Source organism: Dendrobates tinctorius, unplaced genomic scaffold (genome assembly GCF_039654945.1).
Source record: "Dendrobates tinctorius isolate UK_male_01 unplaced genomic scaffold, ASM3965494v1 ptg000189l, whole genome shotgun sequence".
NCBI classification, from domain to species: Eukaryota; Metazoa; Chordata; class Amphibia; order Anura; family Dendrobatidae; genus Dendrobates; species Dendrobates tinctorius.
The window spans coordinates 9,513,242-9,538,411 of record NW_027361856.1 but is presented as its reverse complement, the minus strand read 5'-3'; the positions used below and the strand labels follow the sequence as shown (position 1 = coordinate 9,538,411).

The following is a 25,170-nucleotide window of genomic DNA, read 5'->3' as shown; positions in this document are numbered from 1 at the left end:
AGGTGCTTGCTTCACCAGGGTGACTATTGGTGGGTCTTAGAGGATGTTGGGTCCTATGGGGTCACTAACACCTACTAATAGTGACCCCTGGGGACCCAATACTTCAGAGATCCCATTAGTGGATGTTGGGGGCCTCAAATGCTTGTTCCTCAGAGGTCTCTGTTTCTGGGTGTTAGGGACCCATTGGGGACTAGCACCTCAGTGGGCCCAAAGAAAATCCACCAATAGTGACCACTAGAAAACCATCATTTCAGGGGGTTGTGGGGTGTAAAAAAACAAAAATGGCGACTCTTGGGGACAGCACTTCCGAAAGCTTTACACCCACAAATAGTAATCCATGCGAAGCTAGCACAAGAGGGGGCTCAACAACCACAAATAGTGACCTCAGGCTCCAACGAACTTTTTCTCTTTGTGTTTCTTGGCCCCCTTGAGATGCTGGGGCCCCTATATTTTTGAGAGGCTATGGCCACCATAGAGTGTTTATTGTGGTCTCTAAGGCCACTAATAATGAGTCCTGGGAATTCAGCACCTCAGAGGACCCAACACCCATTAAATTACTTTTGAGGATTCCTTCAAGGGTCACAGTTGCAGACAACCACGGTGGACGGTGCAGTCCAAGGTCACAAGACGTCACTGGAGCATATATGATGCATACAGAGTGGAAACCGGGATGGATGTCGGAGGCCCCCCAGTGTACAGTGGGTGACTTTTTGTACTTGTCCTGGGCAGGGGTGGCTATCGCTATGCTCCAGTTGGGAGGATTTACATACAATAGTGATTACTCACAGAGGTGGAAAATTGTTTCCTGGTGTTGGATTATCCCTCTTTATTACACCGTCATCGCCCTAATCCTAGGAGTGGCTGATGACACATAACCCACTGCATGCCTAAAATGCCTAGCTGAAAGTGTGACACTGCCTGCCCCATGCCCAAGGGCTCCAAACTGGTGCAGGGAATAACCAGGATGCTGCAGAACCTCTTTATTAAATATTTAGTGAATGTTGTGCCTCTCTGACATTCAGTGAGTGTGCCATCAGCGGGAACATCACTCCCCAATCAGCGGATGCACCACTCCTCCCCATCAGTGGGTGGATGCGCCATCACTCCCCACCAATCAGCAGGTAGACCATTACACCCCTCTGAATCAGCGGGTGCGTCATCCTCCCCCCTTTCAATCAGCAGGTGTGCCAACACTCCCCACCAATCAGCAGGTGCTAACTCCCAATCAGCGGGTGGGCCACCGCCCCCCGATCAGCGGGTGCGCCTTGCCCCCCTCCGATCAGCGAGTGCGCCATCCCCGCCATCAGTGGGTGCAACATCCCCTCCGATCAGTGAGTGCATCATCATCCCCCCCAATCAGCGGGTACACTACCACCCTCCCAGTCAGCAAGTGCGCTATCACACACCCGCGATCAGTCGATGCGCCATCATCACCACGATCAGCAGGTGTACCATCACTTCCCCGATCAGCGGGTGCTCCATCACCCCCCACGTTCAGCGAGTGCTCCATCACTCCCTCAATCAACGAGTGTGCCATCACCCCTCTGTATTAGTGGGTGCGCCATCAGCGGGTGCACCATCTCCTTCGAACACTTTCATTTGCTTGTGAAGGGTTAACCTGGGGGATGGAGGGCTGGTTAACCCGTTCGCAGACAGGAGCATGCAGGGGCCCCGCTGTTTCTATGTACATGCACGTGTTCATGCTTGTTCTGTGCACATCAAGATTTGTTTTCTGAGGTCCATCCACGTGTAGAAAAAGGTAAGACGGGAGATCAGCCTCCACAGACAGAAAAGTGCATAAAAAGTGGCATGTGTGCATGGACAGGAGGGTGCGGGGAAGACGGTGGGTCCAGCCCGAATGGAAAAAGAATGAAGAGACAAGGACACTGGCCACAGGGGCCACATATTTGTCCAATCCAGGCCATAGCTTCTGTGGTGTGCACCCTTGTTCCGCAATGTCCCAGCTCCACTACAGCCGACCTGTGGTGCGCACACTCATTCTGACATGTCCAGGCCCGGCTACAGCAGTAGTGGTGCGCTCACTCGTTCTGACATGTCCAGCACTGTGGTCCCCACCCTCAGTCCACCATGTCCAAGCCCGGCTACAGCTGAATTGTGGTGCGCACCCTTGTTCCGCTATACCCCAGCCCAGCTATAGCGTCACTGTAGTGTGCACCCTCGTTCCGCTCTGTCCAGGCCTGGCCACAGACACAATGTTGTGCACCCCTTCATTCTGCTTTGGTGAACCCTCCGATAGTCACCCTGCGCTCGTGTTTAATGGACACCAGCTCCTGTAACTGAAGAGCGCCCCCTCCAATAAAACAGAATGCTGGACACACGGGGTTGGAGCAATCCACGCTGCCCTCCCACAGACTACGGTGAGAAACAGCATCAAAGAACCCCACGCAGCCCTTCTCATAGTCCAAGCAGACACCTAGCCGCGGGGGTAGAGGAACGGTGCAGCCTGATGGGTCTCGGGATGTAGGGGTGGTGCCATGAGACTGCAGGATTTTCCCCATCCCAATGGTCAGGAAACAGAAGGACGGAGAAGTGTCCATGGTCGCATCTTCTGCCCCTGAGTCATGGCCACTGTCCGGATCATACCTACTGGAGACAGAAGAGAGGAAAGCTGAACACTAATTGGTATCAATGCAGCACAACATGCACACTCACAGTCCCCACCACCGCAGCACAGGATGCCCAGAAACATCCCCCACCTCAGTAACACAGGACGACCACAGACAGCCCCCACCGCAGCAACACAGGATGCCAACACAATGAACACAGGACACCCACAAATACTCTACTGGAGACAGAAGAGAGGAGAGCTGAACACTAACCGGTATTAACGCAGCACAACATGCACACTGACAGCCCCCACCACCGCAGCAACACAGAACGCCCTCAGACAGCCCTCACCGCAGCAGCACAGGACATCTACAGACAGCCCTCACTGCAGCAGAAAAGAACATCCACAGACAGACCTCACGGCAATAGCATTGGACGCCCACAGACAGCCCCCACAGCAACAGCACAGGATGCCCACAGACAACTCACACTGCAGCAGCACAGGATGCCCACAGACGTCCTCACCGCAGCAGTACAGGAAGCTCACAGACAGTCCTCACCGCAGCAGTACAGGAAGCTCACAGACAGTCCTCACCGCAGCAGTACAGGAAGCTCACAGATAGTCCTCACCGCAGCAGTACAGGAAGCTCACAGACAGTCCTCACCACAGCAGTACAGGAAGCTCACAGACAGTCCTCACCGCAGCAGTACAGGAAGCTCACAGACAGGCCTCACCGCAGCAGTACAGGAAGCTCACAGACAGCCCTCACCGCAGCAGTACAGGAAGCTCACAGACAGCCCTCACCGCAGCAGTACAGGAAGCTCACAGACAGCCCTCACCGCAGCAGTACAGGAAGCTCACAGACAGTCCTCACCGCAGCAGTACAGGAAGCTCACAGACAGTCCTCACCGCAGCAGTACAGGAAGCTCACAGACAGTCCTCACCACAGCAGTACAGGAAGCTCACAGACAGTCCTCACCGCAGCAGTACAGGAAGATCACAGACAGCCCTCACCGCAGCAGTACAGGAAGATCACAGACAGCCCTCACCGCAGCAGTACAGGAAGCTCACAGACAGCCCTCACCACAGCAGTACAGGAAGCTCACAGACTGTCCTCACCGCAGCAGTACAGGAAGCTCACAGACAGTCCTCACCGCAGCAGTACAGGAAGCTCACAGACTGTCCTCACCGCAGCAGTACAGGAAGCTCACAGACAGCCCTCACCGCAGCAGTACAGGAAGATCACAGACAGCCCTCACCACAGCAGTACAGGAAGCTCACAGATAGCTCACACTGCAGCAGTACATGAAGCTCACAGACAGCCCTCAACACAGCAGTACAGGAAGCTAACAGACAGTCCTCACCGCAGCAGTACAGGAAGCTCACAGACAGTCCTCACCGCAGCAGTACAGGAAGCTCACAGACAGTCCTCACCGCAGCAGTACAGGAAGCTCACAGACAGCTCACACCGCAGCAGTACAGGAAGCTCACAGACAGCCCTCACCACAGCAGTACAGGAAGCTCACAGACAGCCCTCACCGCAGCAGTACAGGAAGCTCACAGACAGCCCTCACCACAGCAGTACAGGAAGCTCACAGACAGCCCTCACCGCAGCAGTACAGGAAGCTCACAGACAGCCCTCACCGCAGCAGTACAAGAAGCTCACAGACAGCCCTCACCGCAGCAGTACAGGAAGCTCACAGACAGTCCTCACCGCAGCAGTACAAGAAGCTCACAGACAGCCCTCACCGCAGCAGTACAGGAAGCTCACAGACAGTCCTCACCGCAGCAGTACAGGAAGCTCACAGACAGCCCTCACCGCAGCAGTACAGGAAGCTCACAGACAGTCCTCACCGCAGCAGTACAGGAAGCTCACAGACAGCCCTCACCGCAGCAGTACAGGAAGCTCACAGACAGTCCTCACCGCAGCAGCAGAGGATGCACACAGACAACCCCCACTACAGCAGCACAGTACACCCACAGATGCCACCACTGCAGAAAAACGTCCACAGACAGCCCACACCACAGTAGCACAGCACGCCCACAGATACCCCTCCCCGCAGCAGCACAGGACGCTCACAAACATTTCCCACCGCAACGGCACAGGACACACACAGACAGCTTTCACCGTAACAGCACAGGACGCCCACAGACAGCCCCCCACTGCAGCAACACAGGACGTCCACAGACAGCCCCCCACTGCAGCAACACAGGACGCCCACAGACAGCCCCCCACTGCAGCAACACAGGACGCCCATAGACAGCCACTCACTGTAGCAACACAGGACGCCCATAGACAGCCCCCCACTGCAGCAACACAGGACGTCCACAGACAGCCCCCCACTGCTGCAACACAGGACGCCCACAGACAGCCCCACACTGCTGCAACACAGGACGCGCACAGACAGCCCCCCACTGCAGCAACACAGGACGCCCACAGACAGCCCCCCACTGCTGCAACACAGGACGCCCACAGACAGCCCCCCACTGCTGCAACACAGGATGCCCACAGACAGCCCCCCCCACTGCTGCAACACAGGACGTCCAGTCGTCCACAGACAGCCCCCCACTGCAGCAACACAGGACCTCCACAGACAGCCCTCACCGCAGCAGCACAGGATGCACAACAACAGGTCCCACCACAGGTAGGACACAAATCAGGGTTCCCTTCCCCCAGACCTGTCTTACCTGGGACTGACCACATCCTGGGGCATCTGGAATAGCTCTTGCAGTTTACTCTCTTGTCCCACGCCTACTTTGACCACGTAAGAGCTGGGGTCCACAGAACATTCCCAGTAATATCGCCCCTGTGTGACGGCCACATCTCCGAGAACCAGCTCCATGGACACGTGGCAGCTTGTCATTAATCGCTCTGCAGCAAATAGCATGGGCACCCCCGGTACACTGCGCACTGCCCTGCGATCCTTACTGACAACCAGCCGATCACGTGGAAATCCACAACTACTGTCCAGGTAGAAGTTCAGCACTAGGGAGAGAAAACGACAATCCATGAGATAATGACAACAAGTGATCGTACACTGGATGAGGCGCGCTTCCTGGGGCCGCACACCGGACGAGGAACGCTCCCTAAGGCCGCATGCTTGACGAGGAACGCTCCCTGGGGCCACACACTGGACGAGGAACGTTCCCTGGGGCCACTCACCAGACGGGGAGCGCTGTCTGAGGTCACACACCGAATAAGGCGCACTCCCTTGGGTCACACTCTGAACAGGGCGTTCTCACTGGGGCTGCACACTGGATAGGGCTTTGTCCCTGGGGCCGCTCACTGGATAAGGCGGGCTCCCTGAAACTGCTCACCAGACAAGGCACACTCTCTGAGGCCGCACACCGGATGAGGCACGCTTTCTAGGGCCGCAAGCTCCCTGGGGCCGCACACTGCACTGGACGAGGCATGCTCCCTAGGATCGCACACTGCACTGGACGAGACACGATCTCTAGAGCCTCATATCGAACGAGGCGTGCTTCTTGGGAACACACACTGGACGAGGCAAACTTTCTAGCCTCACACCGGACGAACAGCGCTGTCTAGGGCCACGCGCCGGACAAGACACGCTTCCTGGGGCCGCACACTGGACGAGGCGCTCTCCCTGGGGCCGTACACTGGTTGAGGCGCTCTTCCTGGAGCCACACACTGGACGAGGAATGCTCTCTAGAGCCTCATACCAGATGAGGAGTGATCCCTGCGAGTGCACACTGGATGAAGAATGCTCACTGGGGCCACACACACCGGACGAGGTGCGCTCTCTAGAGCCTCACAGCAGAAGAGGAGTGATCCCTGCAACTGCACACTGGGCGAGGAACACTCACTGGGGCCATACACTGGACAAGGCATGCTCTCTGCAGCAGCACTCTGGACAGGGCGCGCTCTCTAGGGCCACACACCAGACAGGGCACACTCTCTGAAGCTGCATACTGGATGAGATGCACTCCCTGGGGTCGCACTCTGGACAGGACACTAACTGGGGCCGCACACTGGACAGGGCATGGTCTCTGGTGCCACTCACTGGATAAAGTGCGCTCCCTGAAGCCGCTCACCGCTCAGGGGGCGAGGCGTGCTCCCAGGGGCAGCACACAGGGTGAGGCACCCTCTCTGTAGCCACACACCAGACGAGGCGCACTCTCTGAGGCCACACACCGGATGAGGCACACTCTCTAGGGCTACACACTCCTTGGGGCCACACAGCGCACTGGACAAGGCATGTTCCCTAGGGTCGCAAACTGCACTGGACGAGGCACGCTCTATAGAGCATCATGCCAGACAAGGCGTGCTCTCTGGGAACGCACAGTGGACGAGGTGAGCTGTCTAGCCTCACACCGGATGAAGTGTCGAGGGCCACATGCCGGAAGAGGTGCGCTCCCTTGGGCCACACACTGGACGAGGAGTGCTCCCTGGAGCCGCACAGTGGACGAGGAATGCTCCCTGGGGCCGCACATTAGACAAGGCACGTTCTATAGAGCCTCACACCAGACAGGGCGCGCTCTCTGAAGCTGCTCACCGGATGAGGCGCACTCCGTGGGGCCGCACACTGGACATGGCATGGTCTCTGGTGCCACTCAATGGATAAGGCGCGCTCCCTGGAGCCACTCATCGCTCAGTGGACGAGGCGTGCTCCCTGGGGCCGCACAGAGGGTGAGGCTCACTCTCTGAAGCCACACACGGAACAAGGCGCGCTCTCTGAGGTTGCACACTGGACAAGGCACTCCATGAGGCCGCATACCGGACGAGGCACTCCCTGGAGCTGCATGATGGATGAGACACGCTTTCTGGAGTTGCACACCAGACGAGGCGCACTCCTTGGGGCTGAACATCGGGCGAGGCGTGCTCCCATGTGCTGCATACTGGACAAGAAGTGCTCCCTGAGGCCGCACACCAGATTAGGCGCTCCCTGGGGCCGAACAATGGAAAAGACACGCTTCCTGGGGCCGCATACTGGACGAGACGCACTGTCTGGAGTCGTATACTGGAAGAGGCGTGCTCCCTGGCGCTGCACACTGTATGACACATGCTCCCTGTGGCCGCATACTGGATGAGGTCTGCTCCCTGGGGCCGCACACCGAACAAGACACGCTCCCTAGGCCGCAAATTGGACGAGGCACGCTCCCTGGGGCCGCATACTGGCCGAGACATGCTCTCTAGGGTTGCATACCAGAAGAGGCGCTCCTTAGGTCCGCACACAAGATGAGGCACACTCCATGGGGCTTCACATCGGACAAGGCACGCTCTCTGGGGCCACATACTGGACGAGATGTGCTCCCTGGGGCTGTACGCTGGGGGAGACACGCTCTCTGGGACGGCACACCAGACAAGGCGCTCCAGGGGGCGGCACACCAGACGAGGCGCTCTATGGGACCGCATGTAGGGTTGGGGGGCCGACCTGGGGGGTGGTCCTTCTTCTTACCGCGCAAAGATAAAAACAGAGACACGATGGAGGCAGATTCTGGGTGCAACAAGTCCAAGTTTATTTCTCACTTGCCGTCCGCCTGATGGCCCCAGAAGCACACCGCACTTCCTTTACCTCACGGCCCTCCGTTTCCAGGGCCGCTTCTTACATACCGCACGTTACACTGGGGGACGTGTATGCACACACCGTCCCCTCTTCACTCGTCGACGCTCCTGACAGGTCCGTCACTGTGGCCGCCTTAGGCCCTTAAAACAACAGCGCTTCCTCTGATCAGTCGTCGTGTCAAATACGGTGTCTCACACCCAGTGCCTCGTCCCTTCTGCGGTTCTTCCTGTCAGGACCACCCCCCTGACGTTCTCTCTCCTCAGTCCCCCTGGTTTAGATTCTCCTCACAGCGCACAGACTGTCGCAGTCCTCCTGTCACTGGAGCTCCCCCTGGGGACTGGAACCTTCTGGAACCCTCCCTCAGTATTTATAGCTCTCCCGGTCCCCTGTCACTGTAACCCCGCCCCCCATGACCAACGGTTTCTAAAGCCCTAAGCTGTTGTCAAGTCCTTTGCTCACACTCCTCCCTGCCATCTAATGGTCAACCCAAGGTACTGCACGTCCACTACACTTTCCTAGCTGTTTCCCCACTGTAATAACTGACACCTACCTACACTGTGCAAACCTTTCCTTCTTCACTCTGACTAGTCCGTCCGTCCGTCAGGTCACCTTCCCTACACGCACACCAGATGAGGCGCTCCATGGGGCCAGACACCAGATGAGGTGCTCCATGGGGCCGCACACCAGACGAGGCACTCCCTGGGGCCCCACACCAGACAAGGCGCTCCCTGGAGCCACACACTGTACGACACATGCTCCCTGGGGCTGCACGCTGGATGAGACACACTCCTGGGTCCGCACAGCAGAAAATACACACTCTGGGGCAGGCTGCACACTATACAAGACACGCTCTCCGGTGCCGCATATTGTACGAGACGCACAGTTTGGGGTCGTATACTCGACGAAGCATACTCCCTGGGGCCGCCCGCTGGATGAGACATGCTGTCTGGGGTCACACACCAGACGAAGCACTCCCCCCCAGGGCCGCACACCAGACGAGGTGCTTCCTGGGGCCGCACACAAAACAAGGTGCTCTCCCTGGGGCTGCACATCAGACGAGGAGAGCTCTCTGGGGCCGCATACTGGACGATGCGCTCCCTGGGGCCGCACACAAGACGAGGCACACTCCCTGGGGATGAAAATTGGACGAGGCACGCTCTCTGCGGCCGCATACTGGACGAGAAATGCTCCCTGGGACAGCACGAGACGCTCTTTGGGGTCGCACACCAGACGAAGCGCTCCCTGTGGCTGCATATTGGATGAGGCATGCACTCTGGGGTCGCACACCGTACGAGACGTGCTCCCTGGGGCCGCACACTGTATGACACATGCTCTCTGGGGCTGAATAATGGATGAGACACGCTCCCTGGGGCCACATACTGGACAAGGTGTGCTCCCTGGGGATGCACACTGGACGATGCACGCTCCCTGGGGCCGCACACCGGACGAGGCGTGCTCTGTGAGTCCACACACCAGACGAGGCACGCTCCCTGGGGCCGCACACCGGACGAGGCACTCTCCCTGGGGATGGACACCGGATGAGGCGTGCTCTCTGGGACCACACACCGGACAAGGCGCGCTATCTGGGACTGTATACTTGTACGAGACATGCTCACTGGGGCCGCCAGCTGGACGAGACATGCTCTCTAGGGTCGCATACCAGATGAGGCTTGTGTGGGGCTGCACACAAGATGAGGCGCGCTCCCTGGGGCTGCATGTCGGACGAGGAGCGTTCTCTGTGGTCACACACTGGACGAGATGTGCTCCCTGGGGCCGCACGCTGGAGGAGACACGCTCTCTGGGGTTGCACACCAGATGAGGTGTGGCACCCCTGAGGCTCAGTCACCACAGAGGTACTGCACCTCCTCCTGAGGTGTGGTGCCCCACCATCCAGGTAAGTTGGAGGCTCCTGACCACGCTCCAACACTCGCACCCCACACAACAGGGTAGTTCAGCAAAGCCACATTGCGGCTCCTTGCTTAGAGAGTAGCAGAGCACCTTTGGTGGTTCCCTGCTTGGAACACGAAACGTGCTGGGAGGCGGGTGGAGTTGAGAAAACATAAAAGAGCGGGAAGGGTTAGAATTACAGGTCAGCCTAGGAGAGGAAGCCACTCAGAGAGGAGTGAGGAAAGAAGATCCCTGAGAGAGGGATGGAGGAAGGAGGTGCTGCAGCAGACCTGAGTGACCTGGGTCTGCTGGCACGGGAAAGGAAAGAAGGAGAAAGACATTGAACTGAAACCTGATCTTCCATAAGAGAGAGCGATTAGAACGGAACGAAGGAGTAAAAGGGAACAGAGAGGACGTGGGTTAGAGGAAGAACCCTGCCTAGAAGTTCTAAGCGCAAGGCCGGGGCCCGGTCCCCGAGGTTGTATGGACACTAATGGTTCTGCAGCAGACACCGGTGGAGTAGTGGGCTGTAAATGCACTACTCCCATCTAAGACTTGGGGGCACAACAGCAACTCGGATAGTGAGCCGGGACTCAGGAGTAGAGAGTCCCCGAAGCAGGCTACAGCTGTCTGCCGTAGAAGTAGAGTTCTTGGGTACATCTGACAGGAGGCACTCCAGTGTAACTCAGTACTGGGAGTACTTCACACTTAAAGGCGCTATAGAGGAGACGTTCAGAAAGGCACATGTTGGCGGAGCATTGGAAGGGAGCATTCCATCTTGCCTGGAGGTTGACTGAGTCCCTGACCCGGAGGACACGGCACGGAGGCAGGCACCTGTGTGTGCTACAGACTGTGAGTAAAGCTTTGGAACTGCAAGCCCTGGTGTCCTCCATTCATTCTTAAGCCAACGCATCCAGCCCCGCTACATCTGGGTACCAGCTTCTACACCGCTTGTGCCTCTCCTCTTCCCCCACATCTACACTGCCCTGGGGCTACAGCTCCACCTGTGGGGAGCTTCACCATCTTGGCTGCAACACACCACCAGCCCCAGAGGATCTGCATGCAGCGTCGGCCTAACATCTCACTTGCCAAACACCACAGGTGGTGTCACGAACTATTCATTCAAACCATTACATTCCCCCATTACTTGGGCGCCCAGGGCCACGGACCGGGTCCCCGCTGCTGTGACACATCCCGCTGATACCGGCCCGGTACCGAGTACCCCACAGCCCTGGGAGGGCGACCCAACTTGGCGTCACGAACAGGATGACGAGCCATCGGGTTCTGTGTGCCTAGGATTTGTTGGACTTAAAACATTTGAGAATGTGCAGAAGACCCAATTTAATAGACTGTAAAATGAACATTAAAAATGGCCACTGGCGTGGAGAAGAAGGGTGTGACGATATGGGAGGTCCTAGGAAAAGACCGCGAATGGTCTTTGGCCTCCCCTGCCTGAATTACTATGTGACAGCAACATGGCCCACCCCCCGAGGGGTTCGTATACTGGCTTGGTATGGAGGCGCTGGAAGAAGACGCCGCCCCAAGAAGGAGGGGCAGAAGCCAGTGGCGGGAAAGGGGCCGAGACAGGAAGAAGAACGCCAGAACGCCATGATGGAAGGAGCGCGGAGGCCAGAATAAAATGGCGGGGGGAAGCAACCCTCCCCCAGGCAGCACTCGCGGAGCATACTGCCGCTTCTACACCCTTTACAACGCCCGCCGCTGCCTCCAGGCCGGTGCTGTCACTGGATGCAGTCTGCCGGGAGAAGGTACATGAGAGTCTCGGAGGCTGTGGGACAGGAGCAGAGTCCTGGCCTGAACCTGGCGCGGCCGCGCAGGCTCCTACAGGCCTGTCCTGGTCCTGAGTCGGGACGGATACAGCTACCGGCCGTACGACAGACAACCCCGGGGTTTGCGGCTGCCATCATTCGCCATCCAGTGCCTCCGCAGGAGCCGGAACATCACCGGGAGGTAGCAGGTATGATAACCGCCTCTACCATGATCCTGGTATTAGGAGTCGTGCCCACAGACAGAAACGGTCCAGTGATCGCGCCGACATCATGTGGTGGCACCCGAATTGCCTCATACCTGCAACAACCGTCTGTAGTATCACTCGCGGTGGTACCACCTGCAATCGCAGAATAACACCTATCGGTACCCGCTACAACTCTGGCCGAATTGCTGACAGCAGAGATATGGGCTGCAAACCCTGCAGAACCCGAAGTAGCAGACCCATCGGCTACCACACTATCCGCACAGGGAGCTGTCAATCTCATCCCTGAAGAGAGGGAATACATGCACATAGCAAGCAACCAGCAACAGGATGAAGATACCCAAAGCATCTCCACTGGAAACAGCAGCCCAGAGAACCAGTGTTCAGAAACCCCAGGAGGGGATAACCATTAGTCAAGATGCTTCTTGAAATAACTCTCGTTACCCAGGAGGGTATTTGCACAGTTGTGCTTTGCTTTCTATTCTGTTTTAGTTTTGGTTTTTCCAGTGTTGCCCTGTTTTGTTGGCAGCCTCTCCATTTGAACTACAGAGATCATGATCGCTGAATGGTCCAGAACTGCTATTGTAAATAGTTGCACCTCTTTAGGTGCCCACTCTTGGTTTTACATGGACACTTTGCGAAGATAAGGTCTACCTCATCTGGAGTATGACTCCAATCAAAGGACACTGCAAGAGATCTCGGCTGGGAGTGGTGTCCAGCACTTATAAGAATTGTTGAAAGTTTTAATGTGAAGTATTTGATAATGATGTGTCTTATAAGAGTATTGGTAACTAAGAAATGGCTTTTATATAGAATTAGGAATGTTTTGATAGAGAGATGAGAGATTTGAATAAAGAATAAAGAATTGTAAATGTAGGTGATGAACCAGACACCACGGTTGTCACTCAGAGTTAAAAGAAAGTAGAAAATGTGCACTAAAGATTTTAGTTAATTAAGAATTGTTTGCAACGTTCAAGAATGAGTGCCTCCCACATTGGGAAGTTTAGTATAAGACATGTTTATTCAGCATTACAAAAATTTGTATGTTCCTGTATTGTTAACTCTGTTTAACTTGCAGCCCGCGGACGTGCTGTGTTTAACGGGGGGGATGTGGCGCCCCTGAGGCTCAGTCGCCACAGAGGTACTGCACCTCCTCCTGAGGTGTGGTGCCCCACCATCCAGGTAAGTTGGAGGCTCCTGACCACGCTCCAACACTCGCACCCCACACAACAGGGTAGTTCAGCAAAGCCACATTGCGGCTCCTTGCTTAGAGAGTAGCAGAGCACCTTTGGTCCCTGCTTGGAACACGAAACGTGCTGGGAGGCAGGTGGAGTTGAGAAAACATAAAAGAGCACGAAGGTTTAGAATTACAGGTCGGTCTAGGAGAGGAAGCCACTCAGAGAGGAGTGAGGAAAGAAGATCCCTGAGAGAGGGATGGAGGAAGGAGGTGCTGCAGCAGACCTGAGTGACCTGGGTCTGCTGGCACGGGAAAGGAAAGAAGGAGAAAGACATTGAACTGAAACCTGATCTTCCATAAGAGAGAGATTAGAACGGAACGAAGGAGTAAAAGGGAACAGAGAGGACGTGGGTTAGAGGAAGAACCCTGCCTAGAAGCTCTAAGCGCAAGGCCGGGGCCTGGTCCCCGAGGTTGTATGGACACTAATGGTTCTGCAGCAGACACCGGTGGAGTAGTGGGCTGTAAATGCACTATTCCCATCTAAGACTTGGGGGCACAACAGCAACTTGGATAGTGAGCCGGGACTCAGGAGTAGAGAGTCCCCGAAGCAGGCTACAGCTGTCTGCCGTAGAAGTAGAGTTCTTGGGTACATCTGTCAGGAGGCACTCCAGTGTAACTCAGTACTGGGAGTACTTAACATTTAAAGGCGCTATCGTGGAGACGTTCAGAAAGGCACATGTTGGCGGAGCGTTGGAAGGGAGCAATCCATCTTGCCTGGAGGTTGACTGAGTCCCTGACCCGGAGGACACGGCACAGAGGCAGGCACCTGTGTGTGCTACAGACTGTGAGTAAAGCTTTGGAACTGCAAGCCCTGGTGTCCTCCATTCATTCTTAAGCCAACGCATCCAGCCCCGCTACATCTGGGTACCAGCTTCTACACCGCTTGTGCCTCTCCTCTTCCCCCACATCTACACTGCCCTGGGGCTACAGCTCCACCTATGCGGAGCTTCACCATCTTGGCTGCAACACACTTCCAGCCCCAGGATCTGCATGCAGCGTCGGCATAACATCTCACTTGCCGAACACCACAGGTGGCGTCACAAACTATTCATTCAAACCATTACATTCCCCCATTACTTGGGCGCCCAGGGCCACGGATCGGGTCCCCGCTGCTGTGACACATCCCACTGATACCGGCCCGGTACCGAGTACCCCACAGCCCTGGGAGGTTGACCCAGAGGCGCTCCCCCTGGGGATGCACACCAGGCGAGGCACTCCCTGGGGCCGCACACCATACGAGCGTGCTACTTGGGGCCACATACCGGATGAAACACGCTCCCTGAGGCCGCATACTAGACGCGGCGCGCTCTCTGGAGCCGCATTCTGGACGAGGTGTGCTCCCTGGGGCCGCATGCTGGACAAGACACACTCCCTGGGTCTGCACAGCAGATAACACACTCTCTGGGGCCGCACACTGAATGAAACATGGTCCCTTGGGCCATATACTGGACGAGGCGCGCTCGCTGGGGCCACACACTGGACAAGGCATGCACCCTGGTGCCGCACACTGGACGACGCGCGCACCCTGGGGCCGGACACTGGGCGGGACATGCTCTCTGGGCCTGTACACTAATTCTGACTGGCTAGGACTTTACTAGCCCAGCAGTGATTACGGACGGATTTACGGCCGATGTCATCATTACAGCGGATCATCAACTGTGAAAGACATTAAAAGCAATGCAGCCCTTCCCTGTCACAGATCCAGAAGTGACGAGCCTCCCCAGAGGACACATACCTGGCGCAGGGGGGGTGTGCAGATAGATGTCCTCGCTGTACTCCCCGTATCCCGCCTTGTTGTAGCCACGCACCCGCAGCACGTACACGCTGGCAATATCTGGACCCTCCAACACGGTGCTGAGGCTCCACACCTCCTCCCGTCGCTGCCACAGCTTTAGGGTCTTGTGTTTCGGGTCGATCTTCCGGTACTCTATCGTGTAGTGCCAGGCGGGGGCAGAGTCCTGTGGGAGTCGCCAGCTCAGGTAAATCTGGTCATAGGCGTACGTCCGCTGCGTGTCAATGACCGGCGCATGTGGAGCTGCAGTAGAAGTAGCGACATTCAGTGAAAAAGAGTGCAGAGGCAAGAGGAACAACAGGAGGGATGCAGGGAGCATTCCATGCTAAAAGAGGGAAGAAAGACCCCCGAAAGGGTAGACCAGAGATCGAGCAGGAGGATGGAAGGATGAAGGAAGAGGATGGAAGTTATCCCCCCCCCCCCCGCACAGGACGGAGACTGGCAGCAGTAAGGGGGAGGTGAGGGCAGGAGATTGGGGTGGTCACTTGCCTCTGCTATCTCCTGGACTGGACATCACCCTGAGAGCCCTATAAACAGAGAGAGGGACATGTGGGTGTGAGGAGGGCCATGGACAGGCGGGCGGGGGCCCTCCGGGAAGTCTCCAGCTCCCCACTATCACCAGGGAGAACAGACATGGAAGTTCCGCGCGGTGACACCTTCAAATGAATGGAAGTGAATGACAAAGCGTTAACATCCAGCACATGCGGCAGAGATGACCCTGCCCAGGCGCTGCTCAGGATTATCCTCTGGAGGCAGGGGGTGGTTATGGAGGGGGATGACCCAGCAGATGCCACGTCAAATAGGGCGTTTACCTCTGACAAAGTTCAGCTCTGTCAGCAGCTTCAACTCGCGGCTCACGTCCAGTTTGATGGGTGGCAAAGGGGCACAGGCTGCGGGGCGGAAACTCTGGATGGATTCTAGAGCTCGGGCAATCCTGGCAAGGAATGAGATAGTTACTGACATGTCCTCTGTGTTGCAACACCCACCACAGAGGTGCCCTGCACTATGCCCACCCCCTCGGTAATCACTCTACACCACCCCCGAGATGTCTTGCACTACACCCAACCCTTCAGCAATCACTCTGCCCCACCCTCGATGTTACCTGCACATCCAGCCCCTTGGTAATCACCCTGCCCTGTTCCTTAGATGCCCTGCACTACACCCACCCATTTGTAATCACTCTGCCCCACCCCGAGGTACATACCGCTCATGCAACTGCTTGGCTGCCAGGACAAAACAGGGCTGCTCGGTCTCCTTCATCACCTCGTGGGCATAGCTCACCAGGCCGGAGTTTTCCAGCAGGGTCTGGCGCTCCCACACCTGGGCCTCCAGAAGGCAGCGCCGCTCCCGCTGTCGCTCTGTGATGTCCCGCGTTAGCGCTGCCTGTTTCTCATCTAGTGCAGAGCGTAGGGCCCCGACCAGTTGCACCACCTCCTCCTGAGCTTTGGCTCCATGCAACTGTGGAGAGGATTCTGGGTCATGAGGGGATGGAGTTAGTGGGTGATGAAAGGGTGGAGCATGAGGACATGAAAAATCTGGAAGGAGGACGAATGAGGAGGCAGGAGATAGTGTCATGTTAGAGGTGATGGGCAGAGTTATGGTTAGAAGTGGTGGGGTTATGGTTTGAAGGGGCAGGGCTATGGTTAGAATGGGTGAGGCTATGGTTAAAAGGGGCAGAGTTATGGTCAGAAGGGGTGGGTTACGGTTAGAATGGGTGAGGCTATGGTTAGAAAGGGCAGAGTTATGGTCAGAAGGGGTGGGGTTATGGTTAGAAGGGGTGGGGCTATGGTTAGAAGGGGCGGGGCTATGGTTAGAAGGGGAAGTGTTATGCTTAGAAGGGGATGGGTTATGGTTAGAATGGGTGTGGCTATTGATAGAAGAGGTGGGGTTATGGTTAGAAGGGGCGGGGTTATAGTTAGAAAGGGTGGGGCTATAGAGTGACCAGTGAGGAGGCTTGTGAGCTGGGTCCTCTCACCTCCGTCTGCTTCATGCTCTCCTCCAGCTCACTGATCTGTCCCTGCACAAGGTGCTGACTGCCCAAGATGTACGCCAGCGTCTTACCCAGCTTATCCTACAACACATGTGAATTATACAAACACAGCAATTATATATATAAGAAAGTCTACACACCCCTATAAAATGTCAGGTCTTTATCATGTAAATAATCCTACAAAAAGAAACACTGCAGAACTTCTTCCACCTTTACTGTCTCTATAATCTGTACAAATCCAGTGATAGACAAATTGAAATCTTTTTTAGGGGAACATAAAAATAAACTACAATAATGTGGTTGCATAAGTTTGAGCACCCTCCTATAATTTCGGTTGTGCTCAGAATCAGTCGACCTTTATTTTTCAGCTCCACTAATTTCTCCCCTCCCCCTCATGGGTGAGTATCCCTGATTTTTTTACAAAACCTTTTTCATAAAAACCCTTTATTTTTTTACTTTTTATTATTTTTTATTTTTCTCTTTTTATTTTATTCTCTTTTTATTTTATTTAATTTTTTTTTAAAATTCGATTATTGAACCATAAACAAGTGTACTGCATACATACTGGTATATAATGTTAAGCATAAAATAAATACACATATATTTCACACTGCATTAAAATGTACAGCAAAATGTAAAAACCAGTTGCATACAAATAAAGCAAAACATAATATGCATTAAATCACAGTGGCCTTGTGTTATTATTCCAGTGATGAGATCTACCTGACTACTAAACCATACCTACATCTACAAGAACAAAAACTACTCCGCAGCCTACTTCCACACACTTAGTTGTTCACTATGTGACATCTCCACTCTACAGAGTGAGGTGAGAGGAATTCCACCTCTCCCAAATCTTTTCGAATTTACCTGGGAATCCTCTGTTCTGATACAACGTACGTTCATATGGGATAACTGAATTCACTAAATTGACTCAGGATCCAAGAGAAGGAGATGAACCCCCCTTCCATCGCAACGCCAGAACCTTCCTTGCCATAAATAGTGTCTCCCTTAGGAAAATTCCAACATATTGACCCCATGTCTCCTCGTCCCATACTCCAAATAAACAAACCAGCGGCTCAAGGGGAACAGGATCTTGTACCAGAGATGTCAATAGTGATGTCACCTCCCTCCAATATTGTGCAACGATAGGACAACTCCAAATCATATGGATAAAATCTGCATCTACGGAATGACATCTCAAACATTCCGATGATTGGTATCGGCCCATCTTAAAAAGTCGAGTTGGAGTCAAATATGAATGGTTCATAATATATAATTGTATCATCCTGTTGTTAACAGATGGAGATACTCCGATCAATGACTCTAGAATTTCTTCCCATTCCTCTTCCTGTGTATCTGGGATGAGCCTTTCCCATTTCTTCCTAACGGAGTCTATGGTAGATTCTGTCCCCACTGACAGCATATACGTATACAGAGAAGAGTTGAGACCCTGGGGGCCCTGTGATTTAAGGATCCCTATCAAAGGTAGAGACGAGATAGTGCTATCCATACCCATACATCTCATGTGTGACTGAAAAGCCGACCTTAGTTATAAATAACGAAAGAACTGGGACCTCAGGACATTGCGAGTAATCTGTAATTGTTCAAAAAAGATCAAAGTTCCACGATCATACAGATCGCCTATCGTAAAGACACTATACTGAGCCCAAAACTCGGCAGATGGATGTTCAAGTAGCATCGGGAGATAGCCATTATTCCACAGGGGCATCTCAGCCACAATATCTGCAAATCCAACCACTTTTTTGATCTGTTTCCACATTGATCATGCCAGACGAAGCAGGGGCAGCAGTCGTGAGACATTTGTTTTCCTCATTTACAAAAATACCAACGGGCAACTAGTTTGTGCGGCATGAAGTAAATGGTTTTCAGAATTAGGTAGGTGACCGCCGGGCATCCATGTGCTTATGGCTTTGGCCTGCCCAGACAGATCATACAGAAAGAAATCGGGTAATGCTGCCCCTCCATCCCTTCTTGGGCCTCTGCAAAGTGGATAGCTTAAGTTTGGGCCTAGCTTTCCCCATATAAAAGATGTGATTTGGGAATTCAAATTAGTGAAAAAGGATCTGGGGTTTTAATTTTATTTTTCATTATTATATTTTCTATTTTGTATTTTTCCACTTTTTATTCATTTTTGTTCTCTCCACTTTGTCCCATTCACTTTAGTTCCATTTCTTTTTTCAGTTTTTTTAATTTTTTTTATTTTCTGTTTTTTTTCAATTTTTATCCCCTTTTTTTCCCCCTTCTTTTATTTTTTATTTATTCATCTTTGTTTCTATATTTCATCCTTTTGTTCTTCATTTTCTTTTTATATTTTTTTATTCACTCTACCAACTTTATTTTATTTTTTCCTTTTCCTTACTTTTTCTTTTTCCCTTTTTTTCTTTTTGATTCTTATTCTTCTACTTGCCGACATAACCATTTTTCATACACTTCATTACATCCCTCTCTCCTTCCTCTTTTCTTATTCACCTCATCTTCTTAAATTCCCTCTTCCTGTTATCTTTCTGAACCCATTTTCCTTCTATTGTCTGTCCAGCTCCCTCTTCCCTCTGCCAAGTCTCTCCTCTTACTGCGCAGGCGCTACCTAGAGCTATTGCGCTCTCTGCTTACATGCACACTACATAGCTGCGCAGGCGCCCTGGTTCCCTCCTGCCCTGACCCTCCACAGCGCATGCTCCACCTGGCTACATCCTCCCTATGCGTCACAAGCCTCACACTGGCACTATGACGCCAGCGTCCTGCATCTCCCCCTAGCCTTTAAGTGATTCTGAACATATATACACCGCGCCATGCTGGGTCCATACTTATAACACCGCGCTTCCACGCCGTCCACATGTTACCAGGTCAGTACATTAGCACTCCTTGGCGCCTCTGCCCTCCTTTATCCTTCCTTTCTCATCACCTATATTTTCTTCCACAGCCCCTAACTGGGACTTTGAAAATACTCTCTTTACTTCCCACCTTGAAACTCCTATTGAGGTCAGTACACAATATACTGTCCCTGCCTTATTTTTCTATGCCTGCTGCTTACCTTTACCACCCCCAATGCCATACCACTTATGAGAGATCATGCAATAAAATGCCTGCTTTACTTTTCTACAGTATGTCTGCCGCTCACCTCCACCCCCCTCAATGCCATTCATGATGCATAATGTGATAAAATTACATTTTTGCCAATAGCCTATAATGCCCTCTATGCCTATCCTCTGGTTTACATGGCATCTCCTTGGATGTTTGTAGGGATCCCTATATTAGGGCCTTACAACACCACCCTTTTTTTATTTTATTTTTCTTATAATTATGTTCACTATGTCTACAGTTTTTTATCAGACAATTTCACATCAGAACCTTCCGGCTTAAGCGACCTCCAAATCCCCAAAAAGTACAGATTCACCAGGAGAAGATGGAAGTTCTGGAACGGTCGAGACAAGACCTGAACCCGAGGGACAATCTGTGATGACCTGAAGAGGGCGCTGCACACAGGAGCTGCTGCAAGGAGGAGCCGGCAAGGATCGCCATTTCTAGATGTGCCCAACTCAAAAAGACAGAATGCTGCCAGAAAGTCACAGGGGACTGCAATAAAGTATTAGCGTATGGATGTGCAGATTTATGCAATCATATTTCTGTTGATTGACATTTTTTTTCTGGTGGAAAAAGAAAAACAGTTTGTTTCTAAATAAACTGTATAGATCCTAGGAGAAGATAAAGGTGGAAAAGGTTCAGAAATTATTTTTCTTGATACGATTATTTACATGTCAAAAGCATGGGATTTTTCAGGGGTGTTTCGACATATCTGCTCTGTATTTATCTATGTATGGGTTGTGTCTCCCTCTGCTGGTTATCTGTATAACACAGTACTGCTGGAGAGCTCTGTGGTCAGAGTGCACCACTACCTGCTGCTGAACACAGACCTCTAAGGGGTACTTCACACTAAGCGAGATCGCTAGCGAGTTTGCTGATGCGTCACCGATTTTGTGACGCAATAGCGATCTTGCCAGCGATCGCGTTACGTGTGACACTAAGCAGTGACCAGGCCCCTGCTGCGATGTCGCGGATCATGCTCTAATGTCCTGGGCAATTTTTTGATCGCTGGTGTCCCGCTGGCCAGCGCGCATCATTGTGTTTGACACCGACGAGCGACCTCGTTAGCGACTCAGAAATCGTGGACGCAGGCGGGAGTCATCAGAATCGCTGCTGTGTGACACTAAGCGACGCACCAGCGATCCCGCCGAGGTCGCTGCTGCGTCGTTGGGTAAATTTGACTATTTGGCAGCTTACTAGCGACATCTTAGCGATGCACCAGCGATCCTTACCAGGTCGTATCGCTGTCGGGATCGCTGGTGCGTCGCTAAGTGTAACACTATATGCTCGGCAGTGACACGCCCAGGACTATATTCACACTACACGTAGTCAACTCACCTTTAAAGCCTGGTAGGCGCTGATAATGGGAGTGATCTTGTGTCCGCTGTGTGTCCGCCTCACTCGGCAGATCTGACACACCAACCGCTGACACGTCTTACAGTACAGCATCACCTCCTCCTTGTGGTCTGGACACATCAGGCCCTGCAAAGAGAGGAACAAATCAGGGTCTCCTCTTGGGTTATCAGTCAGGGTCACAGGACCTCCCCATCAGTCACGGCCTCCCCGTCAATAATAGTCTCCCCATCAGTCAGAGTCTCCTCGTCAGTCAGAGTCTCCCTGTCAGAGTCTCTCCATCAGTCAGAGTCTCCTCGTCAGTCAGAGTCTCCCTGTCAGAGTCTCTCCATCAGTCAGAGTCTCCTCGTCAGTCAGAGTCTCCCTGTCAGAGTCTCTCCATCAGTCAGAGTCTCCTCGTCAGTCAGAGTCTCCCTGTCAGAGTCTCCCCATCAGTCAGAGTCTCCTCGTCAGTCAGAGTCTCCCTGTCAGAGTCTCTCCATCAGTCAGAGTCTCCTCGTCAGTCAGAGTCTCCCTGTCAGAGTCTCTCCATCAGTCAGAGTCTCCTCGTCAGTCAGAGTCTCCCTGTCAGAGTCTCTCCATCAAAAAAACCAAAACTTGGAGTTCAATACACAGATTGTAAAAAATATCAAAAAAACTTTATTAAATATTTATACATACATAATACAAATATAGCTCAAAGAATCAGAAAGAAAGGACGTATGACCCTAGTAAAAGCACATGGGTCCAAGGCATATAGTATCATAGTAATTGGCATGCGTGTCAGTGCATTTTTATCAGCTACATATAATTGAAAAAATCTTTAAAACCAGTGTAATACAATGATTACGCTGACACCAATGCGCATAATAAAAAAGCCTATCATGAAAAAATAATTAAAAAAAAAAAATTATATAATGTTCTTTTTCCCTTTTATTTGTTGTCATTTTTTCTTTTTTTTTCATTTACGTCTAATATTTTGCACCCTTAGATTGAGGCTTATCCCCATGGCCGGCATTAGTTGAGGATTTATAATTCCATGAAGTCGAAGGATTGAAATGGTGGAAACGTCAAGTTAGACTTTTCAATCATATCAATTGATATCCTTATATGCATTGGTGGAAACATGAATTATTGAATATTCAAGACAAAGAATTAATGGACTTATATTGTCTTCCATTTTTCAAGAGGTGGTGACGAAATGTTGATGGCATGGTTTCATCACTGTTCACACACAAGGACATACATGGGGGGAATACAGACCCTTATTTAGGCTTGTACGTTTTCAACCATACAACACCCATGTCATTTCTGGGAGATTGATTACAGAGTGTCACCATCAGTAAGAGTCGCAAGTGTCTCCCCATCAGAGTTTCCACATCACTGTACCATGTAACAGCCTTATACTGAAGCTCCTAAAGAAGGGACCAGGGGAAACTATACCAAAGGGATCTGTACCGGGAGCAGTGGGGACCGCAGGGATCTGTACTAGGAGCATTGGGGACCGCAGGGATCTATACCAGGAGCAGTGGGGACTGCACGGATCTGTACTGGGAGCAGTGGAGACCGCAGGGATCTGTACTGGGAGCAGTGGGGACTGCAGGGATCTGTACTAGGAGCAGTGGGGACAGTAGGGATCTGTACTAGGAGCAGTGGAGACTGCAGGGATCTGTACTGGAAGCAGTAGGGACCACAGGGATCTGTACTGGAAGCAGTGGGGACAACAAGGATCTGTACTAGGAGCAGTGGGGACCACAGGAATCTGCACAGGGAGCAGTTGGTGTTCTGTCCCCGCATGAGGCGAATGAAGATGTGGCTGGTGACTAGGGGCTGGGAGAGGTCCTACCTTCGTTTCCTCAATGCAGGGCAGACAGGACCATGTTGCTCAGCGTCCGGAGAGATAATGCACACCAGGGATTGTGAAGTCCAGACTTGTTTAATTGGAAATCTGGACATACAGCGTATGATTGGTAATACAATAGGTTCTCTAGAAATGCAGAGTGTTAACAACATGGTGTGAGCAACGAAGTGTGGTCCAAAAACTGATGCCTTTCACAGCTCGGTACAAGCATGTCTCTCCCAGAGAAAGTGAAACTAATAATGGCTGCTAGCAGGAAGGGAAGACATGACCTCTGAACCGTCAGTGAAAGGCATGTACAATTAATTAGCTGCAGGCTGCCATACAGAAAAAAGACAGCAGGTGGCAGCAGAGCAAATGGAAGACAATTATACAAACCATATAAGCATAACTTAGACGGAACAGCACACTCCCCGTCTGAAATTCCATAGGGGATTTCACTATATTGATTTTTTGTTTTTGTTTCTAAATAAAGTTCATTAACCTAGAAAACAAACACAAATATGCATGCAATGCAATAATAACTTCAAAATGAGGTAGATGACAGACAGTTCCTGATACAATCCAAAGATACCCATCTTCGGATCGGAGAAGCCGCACTAGGCCAAACTGTCTCAGACCCAACAGTAATCCGATGAACGAAGTACTAGGGCAGTGTTCTGTACATGGTTCATCCTACCGGAATGTCCTCAACTGGTAGTGATTTAAAGCAGACGTGCCAGCCATGACAGTCTTTATCTCCACGTGAGTTGCGATAAGATCTCGCAATGTGGAATAACCTTGCTATAGTCTTGACCAGTTTCATCCAATTGGAGAAGCGTTCGAAGCTCTGGCAACCAAGGCTGGAGGTTGGTTTAGTGTTCGTGGCCAAAGAACTGACCTCGGAGCGGACTTCTAGATTGTCATCTGGATCCTGGATGCTGAAGACTTCCTGGACACGTTCACTTCCTTTCTGTTCCAACACAAACTTAGGACCTGAAAGCCAAGAAGAGTTAGCAAAAGAACTTATAGACATAGGTCTAGTGGCATGGTCAGCTGGATTAAGTTCAGATGGGATATAGTGCCATTGTTCAGGCTTGGAAGACCTCCTTATTCTCTCGATGCGGTTACTGACGTACACGTAGAAGCACCTAGTTTGGTTGTAGATGTAACCTAAGACCTTACTGTCACTGTAGTATTGTACATCATCTATGTTAGTATCCAGCTCATGCTGTATAAAGTCTGCGAGTTCTATTGCAAGCATGGTCGCACAGAGTTCGATCCTGGGAATAGTGTGGTCAGGCTTGGGAGCTAACTTAGCCTTGCCGAAAACGAACCCAACTTGATCTTGATTGTCGTGTCCCATCACCTTCAAGTAGGCGACAGCTGAAATGGCTTCTGTGGATGCCTCTGAGAACACATGGAGTTCATTCCTAGTGATAGCAGCAAGGGAGGTTCTGGCGTAGCATCTCGGTATGTGTATCTCATCCAAGGCACACAAGGACTGCTTCCAGGTTTCCCATTTTGGTTCCTTATCAGGAGGGAGTGGGGCATCCCAGTCCCTGACGGTTTCGGAAAGTTGTCTCAGAAGAGATTTACCTTGTATGGTTATTGGTGCTACGAATCCCAGAGGGTCATATAAGCTGTTCACCACTAATAGGACACCACGTTTAGGGAATGGTTTGTCTGCACAGTTGATTTGGAAACTGAAGGTGTCAACTGACAAGTTCCACCTCAAGCCTAGGCTTCTCTGCACAGGCGGACAGTCTGGTCCCAGGTCTATGTCCTTGAATCCTGGTGCGTGGTCACTTGAATCAAAGGCTCTCATGACAGCAAGGCTGTTTGAAGCAATTTTGGGCAATCTAAGCTTAGCTTGGTACAGCTTTCCTTGGGTCCTCTTGAG

At 52.3% G+C, this 25,170-nt stretch overlaps 1 protein-coding gene across 2 annotated transcripts in view; it reads right to left on the bottom strand.

Annotated features, from left to right (window-relative positions):
- Positions 1–965: 965 nt before the first annotated feature.
- Positions 966–25,170, bottom strand: part of TRIM46 (tripartite motif containing 46) — a 77,617-nt gene continuing 53,412 nt past the window's right edge. Inside the window, exons 4-10 of one of the 2 annotated variants that reach the window (XM_073552364.1) lie at positions 21,437–21,580; positions 16,979–17,074; positions 16,208–16,461; positions 15,816–15,937; positions 14,947–15,246; positions 5,258–5,555; positions 966–2,607 (exon numbers count right to left, since the gene is read on the bottom strand). In XM_073552364.1, the coding sequence (XP_073408465.1) occupies positions 2,229–2,607; positions 5,258–5,555; positions 14,947–15,246; positions 15,816–15,937; positions 16,208–16,461; positions 16,979–17,074; positions 21,437–21,580 (1,593 nt within the window). In that variant the 3' untranslated portion in view covers positions 966–2,228. The remainder of the gene's footprint in view (positions 2,608–5,257; positions 5,556–14,946; positions 15,247–15,815; positions 15,938–16,207; positions 16,462–16,978; positions 17,075–21,436; positions 21,581–25,170) is intronic. The other variant, XM_073552365.1, reaches the window with a different exon arrangement.